Consider the following 12,316-nt stretch of genomic DNA (forward strand, 5'->3'; position numbering starts at 1 on the left):
GCCCCTCCAGCTCTGCTATAGCTGGGACCTCAATGAGAACAAGTAAAACTTTCAGCAGGGCTGTCCAGAAGGGCATCAGCCCTTTAGGCTGGGAACTTCTCCTCCTGGACAAGAACAGGGCAACTCCAGGCTACAGACTCATTATGCTCACTCCCAGCCACCATTTGGGTGCCTTACCCCAGGGATTGGCTGTGACAACATACATTTTCAGCCCATTGATTGCTTTATCCAGCTTATTACATTCTAGAATCCTCCAGAAAGCAGAGGGAATCAATCAGACCTGCAGCCAGTAAAGCCCAGAACAACTCAAAGCAATCACAGGCTGCTCAACTGATTACAGAAGAGCCACAAGAACGAAATTTGCCTAACCCAACTAGCAGCCTATCTGGGGGGGGATGTGCTGAGTTTAGGGAGATTTTGGATTCTCGTATCCACAGAGGAAGACTCCAATATCTCATAAGATGGAAGAACTATGGACCCCAAGACGACACCTGGTTGGATACTTCTGATGTTCACGCACCTAGGCTTATACGAAGGTTTCACTCTAAATACCCGGAGAAACCAGTGCTATAGGCCTTCCGGAGCCGGCCTTAAGGGGGGGGGGTACTGTAAGATTCTGGTACCTTTGGTACCCTTATTGCCCATTTTCCTTTTCATATTGCGTCCCACCTTTTTAGTTAGGTGGAACGCATATACCTTTAAGCCGTATGACATCATCACTGAGCGCCGCTCTGAGCGGCTATTTCAATCGCCGGCTTTCTCTCTCAGGTTGTTCGTTCAAACCGCATGCTTACAAGCCTTGTCTTATGCTGCCGGAGCCTCCAGCTATTCTCTTTACCTGGAACAGACCGGAACCTTGATAAAGATCCCGTATCTCGCTACCGGATCACTCCCTCACTACCGGACCCCTCTACTTACTAACCTTACTAGTGATAAGTACCCCACAGGGGATTCCTCCATAACTAACTTACACTATCTACTTCTGCACATTAAGGACTGTTACTATCTATGTATTACTAATTCTATCATCTGCACTGTTACATAGATTGCTAGCTCTTGAGTCTACTACCATCTATCCTTGCACTGGGTTAGTCTCTCCTGTATATCATCTGCTGTCCTTACCACCTATTACCATACATGATTACTAACCTATCTGCATCCTACCTATTACCGTCTATTACTCTCCTGAACATTACTATCAAGTGCTTATCATTTCTATCACTGCTCACCCCTGTCCCTTCAGCACATCACCTCTATACTGTCATATACTTCCTATCACTCCAGGAACATCTTATTGAGTGTGTGTATATCTGTATGCTGAAGCAGGCGGGTCCACAGTGATGAGTCTGGAGAGTTGGATCTGGTAATTCAACACATCTCTACATGACTACTGAGTGGAGATTCTGCAGCTGCAAATCCAGCTTACTATAAAAACGCAGGAGCGTTACAGATTGAACGAACCCAAAAAATGGATTCAGCAGAATTACCCACTCAAGTGATACAATTAACACAAAAAGTAAATGCATTAATACTTGCTCTTACTGAAGTAAAAGATGAAAATCAGACTCTGAGACAGCAGATAACCCGTCTCTCACAGCTTACTGCTGCTCAGCCCCCTGAACCTAAAATAAACCCTCCTCTAGTGTTTACAGGTGATCGGAAAAAATTTTGTGAATTCAAAAACGCATGTCAATTGCTTTTTTTGCTAAAACCTCGTACTTACCCTACTGATAAAATTAAAGTCTGTACCACTATCTCATATTTAACGGGTGATCCACGGGCCTGGGCAGACTCTCTCTTTGAGAAAGATGATCCTCTTCTCAACTCCTATCCCTTATTCCTAGCGGAACTCGCTAGCTTATATGAAGGCAGAGTACTGCTGATATCCAATTGAGGGCTTTAAAACAAGGAAGGAGACCTGTTGAAGACTTTGTAGCAGAGTTCAAAAGATGGACCCTTGATTCAGGGTGGAATGATACATCTCTGCGAACTCAGTTCAGGCTCGGGTTGTCAGAAGCCGTTAAAGACGAGCTCGCCCGAGCGGATTTACCTGGCACCTTGGATGCCTTAATACAACTTAGTATCAACATTGACAGGCGACTGCGAGAAAGAAAGGCTGAGAAAATGGGAATGCCATTGTCCAGTCCTTCTCGGATTTTGGCCGTTGACCCTACTCCTATGGAGGTAGGAACCATACGCCCACCTTTATCGACCACTGAACGAGCCAGGAGAAGATCCAGAAATCTCTGCATGTACTGCGCATCCCCGGATCATTTGATAAGCGTCTGTCCCCTTGTCCGCAAAAAAGAGGGTGAGTGTTCACATGTCTTACTAGGGGGATTAACGACTTCCTTTTATTAATCCCTACCTCTTTGTTCATTTGACATTGCAGTGGGACCAGACTAGGATCACCACCAAGGCTATGATCGACACAGGATCTTGTGGGAACTATATCGATACATGTTTTGTTACCTTAAATAAAATACCTATTATTTCAAAACCTAAACCTGTCTCTGTTAGTTTCATTAACGGTATTCCGTTATCTTCTGGTCCAATCACCAATCAGACACAAGCACTCCTTGTCACTGCTAACGAGTCTCATATGGAGACCACCACTTTTGATGTACTACCTTCACCACATTTTCCCATTATTTTGGGACTTCCCTGGTTACACATACATCAACCAACCATAAATTGGAAAACACGGACTCTAACCTTCCCTTCTCACTATTGCGAGATCACATGTAACCTCCCATCTTATGGAAAGATCCTGTCTGTGGTGTCAGATGAGATTACACCACTATGCTATCAGAAACTGTCCGAAGTCTTCCTTGAGAAAAATGCTCAAGTGTTGCCTCCCCATAGGGACTATGATTGTTCTATCAATCTACTCCCTAATAGCAAATTGCCTTTCGGCCATGTTTATCCTCTTTTACAGGATGAACTTTCTCATCTCAAGGAATACTTGGATGAGAATTTGGCGAAAGGGTTCATCAGACCCTCTACTTCTTCCACAGCTGCAGGACTTTTCTTTGTCCGCAATAAGGATTCAAGTCTTAGGCCTATTATTGACTATAGGCAACTAAATACCATTACGATAAAGGATCGTTATCCTTTACCGCTCATTCCTGAACTCATTGAACAAGTGCGTGGGGCTACTTACTTTTCTAAATTGGACCTAAAAGGGGCATACAATCTTATCCGAATCCGTGACGGAGATGAGTGGAAGACAGCATTCAGAACCAGATACGGATTATTCGAATATCTTGTGATGCCTTTCGGGTTGTGTAATGCTCCCGCAGCTTTTCAAAGATTCATAAATTACATCTTCAGAGACTTACTTGATGTCTGTGTTGTGGTATATCTGGACGATATACTTATCTATTCTCGATCTTTGTCTGAACATATAAAACATGTAAGACTTGTGTTATCCAGATTACTCGCACACAACCTATACGTGAAATTAAAAAAATGCCTATTTCATAAAGAAGAAATACTATTCCTAGGATACATCATATCTAAAACCGGAATCAAGATGGATATGAGCAAGATATCCTGTATTCTGGATTGGCCTATACCAACAACTCGTAAGGCATTACAGCGATTCCTCGGATTTTCAAACTTCTATAGGAAGTTCATCAAGAACTTCTCTGCTATTGTGAGACCTCTCACACAACTTACAAGTATAAAGAAACCATTCAAATGGTCAGAAGAAGCAAATGGAGCTTTCCACTTGTTAAAATCAAGCTTTACTTCTGCTCCCATACTACGCCATCCAGACCCATCCCTCCAATATACTCTGGAGGTAGATGCGTCAAACATGGCAGTAGGAGCAGTTCTCTCCCAACGACCAACAAATACTTCACCACTCCACCCAGTTGCTTTTTTCTCTAAATCACTAAGCAGCCCAGAGGTGAATTACCCAGTGGGTGAAAAAGAGTTGCTTGCCATAAAACTGGCACTAGAGAATTGGCGACATTTACTTGAAGGTACCCGATTACCAATACTCATATATACAGATCATAAAAATCTTCAATACCTTCAGACTAACAAAACTCTTTCCCACCGGCAGGTACGATGGTCATTATTCTTCCTAAGATTCAACTTCCTAGTGACCTACACACCTGCAGACAAAAACAAAAAAGCGGATGCGCTATCACGATTAACCGAAGATAACTGCGCTGAAGTTCCTTCTATTCCTATAATACCCTATGAACGTATTATTGGTGTTGTTCGTTCCCTGAAGGAAGAGATTTTGCACAGTATAGGATTGGATTCACCTCCACCACAACTAACTACTGATGCAGAAGGCTTCCTCTACTACAACGACAAACTCTACATACCCCCTACTATGCGCACCAAGATCTTGGAATTGTCACATGATGTGCCTATGGCAGGACATATGGGTATGACTAAGACCCTTAATTTGCTTACCAGGCAGTTTTGGTGGCCTGATATGAAGACGTCTGTACAAAAATTAGTTTCTTCATGTGACATCTGTGCAAGGTCCAAAATTGACACTACAAAACCATCTGGTCTACTCTGCAGTCTACCAATACCCCAGGTTCCATGGGAAGTTGTGTCCTTAGACTTTATAGTAGAACTACCACCTTCCAAAGGATTTAATACCATTCTAGTGTCAGTGGACCATCTGACAAAGATGGCACATTTCATTTCTATTCGCAGACTACCTTCATCTAAGCAAACAGCGGAATTACTAATGAAACATGTGTTCAAGTTACATGGAATTCCAAAGACTCTTTTATCCGACCGTGGTTCACAGTTCATCTCCAAGTTTTGGCAAGCTCTATGTCACATACTACGGATTGAGCGAAAGCTCACTTCTCCTTACCACCCTCAGACCAACGGACAGACTAAAAGAGTCAACCAGTGCATTGAACAATATCTACGTTGCTACACCTCATACCTACAGGATGATTGGGTGGACCTCCTCCCTCTGGCGGAATTTGCTTATAACAAAGCAACCCACAGTACTACTAAGCAAAGTCCGTTCTACTTAAACTATGGGTTTCATCCCACACTTCTTCCACCACGCATCCTACCATCAAGTAACCCAGTAGCCTCGGATTATCTTACCCAAATAAAAGACTCTCTGGGTTTACTTAATACCACCATCTCACACGCTCACAGTCAACAAAAAAGGTACTACGACCTTCGTAGAAGACCTTCTCCTCAATATGCTATTGGGGACCTCGTTTGGCTATCGACGAAAAATTTAAGGTTAAAGATCCCTAGCAAAAAGCTTGGACCTTTATTTCTGGGACCCTTCCCAATTAAGAAACTCATTGGAAAAGCTGCAGTACAACTCACTTTACCGGCAGATCTCAGAATACATCCCATCTTTCATGTGTCGCTACTGAAACCACATGTTCCTAACCAAGGAATAAGGCCTACCATCTTGCCTCCACCTCCAATACAAGTTGAAGGCGGAGAAGAATTTGAGATTAGGGAGATTTTGGATTCTCGTATCCACAGAGGAAGACTCCAATATCTCATAAGATGGAAGAACTATGGACCCCAAGACGACACCTGGTTGGATACTTCTGATGTTCACGCACCTAGGCTTATACGAAGGTTTCACTCTAAATACCCGGAGAAACCAGTGCTATAGGCCTTCCGGAGCCGGCCTTAAGGGGGGGGGGTACTGTAAGATTCTGGTACCTTTGGTACCCTTATTGCCCATTTTCCTTTTCATATTGCGTCCCACCTTTTTAGTTAGGTGGAACGCATATACCTTTAAGCCGTATGACATCATCACTGAGCGCCGCTCTGAGCGGCTATTTCAATCGCCGGCTTTCTCTCTCAGGTTGTTCGTTCAAACCGCATGCTTACAAGCCTTGTCTTATGCTGCCGGAGCCTCCAGCTATTCTCTTTACCTGGAACAGACTGGAACCTCGATAAAGATCCCGTATCTCGCTACCGGATCACTCCCTCACTACCGGACCCCTCTACTTACTAACCTTACTAGTGATAAGTACCCCACAGGGGATTCCTCCATAACTAACTTACACTATCTACTTCTGCACATTAAGGACTGTTACTATCTATGCATTACTAATTCTATCATCTGCACTGTTACATAGATTGCTAGCTCTTGAGTCTACTACCATCTATCCTTGCACTGGGTTAGTCTCTCCTGTATATCATCTGCTGTCCTTACCACCTATTACCATACATGATTACTAACCTATCTGCATCCTACCTATTACCGTCTATTACTCTCCTGAACATTACTATCAAGTGCTTATCATTGCTAACACTGCTCACCCCTGTCCCTTCAGCACATCACCTCTATACTGTCATATACATCCTATCACTCCAGGAACATCTTATTGAGTGTGTGTATATCTGTATGCTGAAGCAGGCGGGTCCACAGTGATGAGTCTGGAGAGTTGGATCTGGTAATTCAACACATCTCTACATGACTACTGAGTGGAGATTCTGCAGCTGCAAATCCAGCTTACTATAAAAACGCAGGAGCGTTACATTAATGTATAAATAAAAAGACAAATATTGTTACAGGGTAGTGTGGTGGAAATGCCATAAGTTGCTGACCTCATTCAAGTCTTCTGGTTTGGAAATGGAAGGCTTCTTAAACCGATCGAAAGTTCCAAAACTGCTGGTACGCTAGATGGAGAAAAGTAATAAAAAAATAAGTGTAAACTGATTAACATAATAACCTGCTCAAAAAAATTAAAGGAACACTTTGAAAACACATCCGATCTCAATGGAGAAAAATGTCATGCTGGATATCTACAGTATACTGATATGGACTGGGTGATGTGTTAGGAAGGAAAGGATGCCACATTGTTTAATCAACATAAAAATGATCAACCTACAGAGGGCTGAAATCAAAGACACCCCGAAAATCAAAGTGAAAAAATCATGCAGCAGGCTAATCCATTTTGCTGAAATTGAATTGCAGCAACTCAAAATGGTTCTCAGTAGTTTGTATGGCCCCACGTGCTTATATGCATGCCTGACAACATTGGGACATGCTCCTAATGAGACGACGGATGGCGCCCTGGGTTATTTGCGCCCAGATCTGGACCAGGGAATTACTGAGCTCCTGAACAGACTGAGATGCAACCTGGTGGTGTCAGATGGACCAAAACATAATGTCCTAGAGGTGTTCTATTGGATTTAGGTCAGGCGAGCATGGGGGCCATTCAATGGTATCAATTCCTTTATCCTCCAGGAACTGGCTGCATACTCTCGCCACATGAGGCAGGGCATTGTCGTGCACCAGGAGGATCCAAGGACACACTGCACCAGCGTAGGGTCTGACAATGGGTCTGAGGATTGAACGATGTTACAGGCAACATAAACATTCTCTGCGGCTTCTCCAGACCCTTATTACGTCTGTCATGTGCTCAGGGTAAACCTGCTCTCATCTGTGAAAATCACAGGGCGCCAATGGCGGACATGCCAATTCTGTTCAATGCCACATGCCAATCAAGCTCCACGGTGCCAGGCAATAAGCACAGGGCCCACTAGAGAACGTTGGTGCCTCAGGCCACCCTCATAAAGTCTGTTTCTGATTGTTTGATCAGATACATTCACACCAGTGGCCTGCTGGAGGTAATTTTGTAGGGCTCTGGCAGTGCTCATTCTGTTCCTCCTTGTACAAAGGAGCAGATACCGGTCCTGCTGATGGGTTAAAGACCTTCTATGGCCCTGTCTAGCTCTCCTATTGTAACTGCCTGCCTCCTGGAATCTCCTCCATGCTCTTGAGACTGTGGTGGGAGACACAGCAAACCTTCTGGCGATGACACATATTGATGTGCCATCCTGGAGGAGTTGGACTGCCTGTGCAACCTCTATAGGGTCCAGGTATTGCTTCATGCTACCAGTAGTGACACTGATCCTATTTAAATTCAAAACTAGTGAAAATTTCAGTAGCCTCCACCTGTAAAACCATTCCTGTTTTGAAGGCCGTCCCATTGTTGCCCATCTAGTGCCCCTGGTAATTACATTAACACCAAAGCAGCTGAAACCAATTAACAACCCCCTCTGCTACTTAACTGACCAGATCAATATCCCAGAAGTTTAATTGACTTGATGCTATACTCTGATTAAAAAGTGTTCCTTTAATTTTTTAATTGATGCAGAATGGAAAATATCGTAAACTATTACTGTTGAAAACGCATTTACATGATATTTGATATGAGATTTTAGTGATTAGCTTTACAAACACTCGAATGCCAAATATACTTTAAAGCCCATTTGAAAACTGACATCTTTTTATACCTAGTCCTGTAGCCCATTATGCTTTAAATGATTATTTTTTGCTTAGAAATGCCTTAAACTATCCTTTGCTTAACCACTTGACCTCAGGTTTACTGACTACCTTACTTTAACTGACAAATGTGCAGTCATGCGACACTGTACCTAAACAAAATGTATGCCCTTTTTTTCCCACAAACAGAACTTTCTTTTGGTGGTGTTTGATATTTTTTTTACTTTCTGCTATAAAAAATATCCAATAAAAAATGTAATAAAATCAAATTTCTTCATCAATATATGCCAATCTGTATTCTGAGGTTTTTGATAAAAAAAAATTCCCAATAAGTGTATATAGATTGGGTTGCACATAAGTTATAGTGTGTACAAACTAGGGGATATTTTATTAATTAATACTTTTTTTACTAGTAATGGCGGTGATCACCGACTTATAGGGGCACTGCGATATTGTGGCGGATAGTCGGGACACTAACTTTTTGGGGACTAGTGACACTAATACAGGGATGGCTGGGAAGGGGTTAACATCAGGGGCTATCAAAGGTTTAAATGTGTACCTGATCAGTGCTTCACTACTGTGGGGGAGGTGCTTGTACTAGAAGAAGGCATGGAACAGTGCTTCACTACTATGGGGGAGGTGCTTGTACTAGGAGAAGGCATGGATCAGTGCTTCACTACTATGGGGGAGGTGCTTGTACTAGGAGAAGGCATGGATCAGTGCTTCACTACTGTGGGGGAGGTGCTTGTACTAGGAGAAGGCATTGATCAGTGCTTCACTACTGTGGGGGAGGTGCTTGTACTAGGAGAAGGCATGGATCAGTGCTTCACTAATGTGGGGGAGGTGCTTGTACTAGAAGGCATGGATCAGTGCTTCACTACTGTGGGGGAGGTGCTTGTACTAGGAGAAGGCATGGATCAGTGCTTCACTACTGTGGGGGAGGTGCTTGTACTAGGAGAAGGCATGGATCAGTGCTTCAGTACTGTGGGGGAGGTGCTTGTACTAGGAGAAGGCATGGATCAGTGCTTCACTACTGTGGGGGAGGTGCTTGTACTAGGAGAAGGCATGGATCAGTGCTTCACTACTGTGGGGGAGGTGCTTGTACTAGGAGAAGGCATTGATCAGTGCTTCACTACTGTAGGGAAGGTGCTTGTACTAGGAGAAGGCATGGATCAGTGCTTCACTAATGTGGGGGAGGTGCTTGTACTAGGAGAAGGCATGGATCAGTGCTTCACTACTGTGGGGGAGGTGCTTGTACTAGGAGAAGGCATGGATCAGTGCTTCACTACTGTGGGGGAGGTGCTTGTACTAGGAGAAGGCATGGATCAGTGCTTCACTACTGTGGGGGAGGTGCTTGTACTAGGAGAAGGCATGGATCAGTGCTTCAGTACTGTGGGGGAGGTGCTTGTACTAGGAGAAGGCATGGATCAGTGCTTCACTACTGTGGGGGAGGTGCTTGTACTAGGAGAAGGCATGGATCAGTGCTTCACTACTGAAGGGGAGGTGCTTGTACTAGGAGAAGGCATGGATCAGTGCTTCACTACTGTGGGGGAGGTGCTTGTACTAGGAGAAGGCATGGATCAGTGCTTCACTACTGTGGGGGAGGTGCTTGTACTAGGAGAAGGCATGGATCAGTGCCCCTGCTTAGCAGAGACCCAGGTTCCATGCTTTCTGTACTGACAGAACGGCGATCTGCTTTGTTTACATAGGCACACCACCATTCTGCCTGTGTACCAAAGCATGGACGGGTGCAGGTGGATATTGAGTTCGCTGTACCCACCGATCAGCTCCCACGTTGTCTAATCACAGCAGGATGGGGCTTCTGGCAGCGTGCGTGTGCCCCAGACCTTGAAGTGCAGGATCACGTACTGGGTACATGATCCTGCACAGCAGAGCCACCTATATATATACAGCGTATGGCCTGCAAGCCGTTAATGTAAAAATTTGTTTCCAGTCCTGACATTGCAGTGCCCTGTGCAAACAGAGCTGACTAACAGCCACACCTCTTGTCCACAGACTTGTATTGCAGACAAGGGAAAGGGGAAGTGTGTGTCCAACCAGTTCTTTTACATATATATATATATATATATATATATATATATATAATAAAGTGTTTCTCAACCTTTTTTTTAGTTAGTGCACCCTTTACACATCACAGTCCCCTTATCTTGTCAAAGTTCCCCATATACATCAGAGGCCCCCCATCACCACAAAGTCCCCCTATACATCAGAGCCCTTAATCACATCAAAGTACTCCCATCACAGAGTCCCCCCAACAAATCAGACTCTTCCCATAACATCAGAGTGCTAAACACTACGTAGTCCCTGCTGCATCACAAAGTCCTCTTGCCCATCTCTGAACCAGGGTAAACTAAGTCTCGTGCTCCCCAGGGGAACACAAATGGCACCACAGAGTGTTATGTTACCCTGGCCGAAAAAACACTATTATACAGTGCACTAGGTCTTACATAGTTACATAGTTACATAGTTACATAGTAGGTGAGGTTGAATAAAGACAATAGTCCATCCAGTTCAACCTGTGTAGGTGTGTGTGGCTGTAATCATCTAACATAGCCCTTAATGTCCTGATCCTTGAGATGTAAGTCTAAGAGTCTTTTGAAAGCCACCATACTACCCACAGAAACCACCTCTTGTGGTAGACAATTCCACAATCTTGTAGCCCTAACAGTAAAGACCCCTCCTCGTTGCCTGAGGTTAAAACACTTCTCCTCTAATCGCATTGTATGTCCTCGAGTCCTCATGCAATTCCTTCGAATGAATAGCTTTTTTTCTAAGCTGAGATCCCCATTAAGATATTTATAAATTGCTATCATGTCCCCTCTCAGACGTCTCCTCTCCAGGGAAAATAAATCGAGCGATTGCAGCCGCTCTTCATAGTTAAGGTCCTCCAATGCCCTAATCAGTTTAGTTGCCCTTCTCTGGACTCTCTCGAGCTCCAACACATCCCTCCTGAGGACTGGCGACCAGAACTGGACAGAATACTCCAGATGCGGTCGGACCAGAGTTTTATAAAGTGGAAGGATTATAGTCTTATCTCTGGAATACATCCCTTTCTTTATGCATGCTAATATTCTGTTGGCTTTGGAAGCTGCCGCTTGACATTGCATGCTGTTGCCTAATCTATCATCAACCAAGACTCCCAGATCTTTCTCCATTTTTGATTCCCCCAAGGGTTCCCCTCCTAACGTGTATTGTGCTTTTATGTTTTTAGTCCCCAAGTACAAAACCTTACACTTCTCCACATTAAACCTCATTTGCCATGTCGTTGCCCACTCCGTAATTTTGTCCAGGTCATTCTGTAGGATATCTGCTTCATGCTGTGCAGTTATTGCCCTGGCCAATTTTGTGTCATCTGCAAAAACTGATAACGAACTACTGATCCCGTCCTCAATGCTGTTTATGAATAAATTGAACAAGGTTGGTCCCAGGACTGAGCCCTGGGGCACCCCGCTTACTACCTCAGACCAGTCTGAGTATGCGCTGTTTATTACCACCCTTTGGACACGGCCTTTAAGCCAGTTCAGTATCTGTCTTGATCTGATGCCTATTAGACATGCCATTTTTAGATTCCCTCCACAACCACCTTAATAGGAAAGTGAATGTTAGGCTGCAAAAATGGATGCTGTTAGTACAATATGTTCTTCTTGTGCCTGTGCGGGTTTCTTCTGGGTACTTCGGTTTCCTCCTACACTCCAAAGACATGTTGGCAGGTTAATTGGCTCCTGTAAAAATTGGCCCTAGTATGTGTATGTATGAATGTGAGTTAGGGACCTTAGATTGTAAGCTCCTTGAAGGCAGGGACTGATAGGAATGTACAATAAATGTAAAGTGTTGTGTAAATTCTTTGAGCTATTTAAGTACTTGTAATAAATAAATGAATAAATCACTACATATGTATATGACTTTAGTTGGGCTTTAAGTTGTAGTTTAGCAGACATGCTTTTATTGAGCTGTTCTATGCTACTGTCTCTTGAAGTGTGTCTCCGATCGTATTTTGAAATTGCTGTATGTCAGATTACCCACCCTGCCCATCCT

At 43.8% G+C, this 12,316-nt stretch overlaps 1 protein-coding gene and 1 long non-coding RNA gene across 2 annotated transcripts in view; one reads left to right on the forward strand and one right to left on the reverse strand.

Annotated features, from left to right (window-relative positions):
• The window catches only part of SAMSN1 (SAM domain, SH3 domain and nuclear localization signals 1), a 178,049-nt gene that overhangs the window by 27,193 nt on the left and 138,540 nt on the right, over nucleotides 1-12,316 (reverse strand). The window contains exon 11 of the mRNA XM_082244679.1: nucleotides 6,577-6,648. Within this exon, the coding sequence (XP_082100805.1) occupies nucleotides 6,577-6,648 (72 nt within the window). The remainder of the gene's footprint in view (nucleotides 1-6,576; nucleotides 6,649-12,316) is intronic.
• LOC309545471 overlaps nucleotides 1-12,316 on the forward strand; it is a 960,129-nt gene that overhangs the window by 16,495 nt on the left and 931,318 nt on the right. The window lies entirely within an intron of this gene.

The sequence above is a fragment of the Pelophylax lessonae genome (genome assembly GCF_965119305.1).
Source record: "Pelophylax lessonae genome assembly, chromosome: 2".
Classification (NCBI taxonomy): Eukaryota; Metazoa; Chordata; class Amphibia; order Anura; family Ranidae; genus Pelophylax; species Pelophylax lessonae.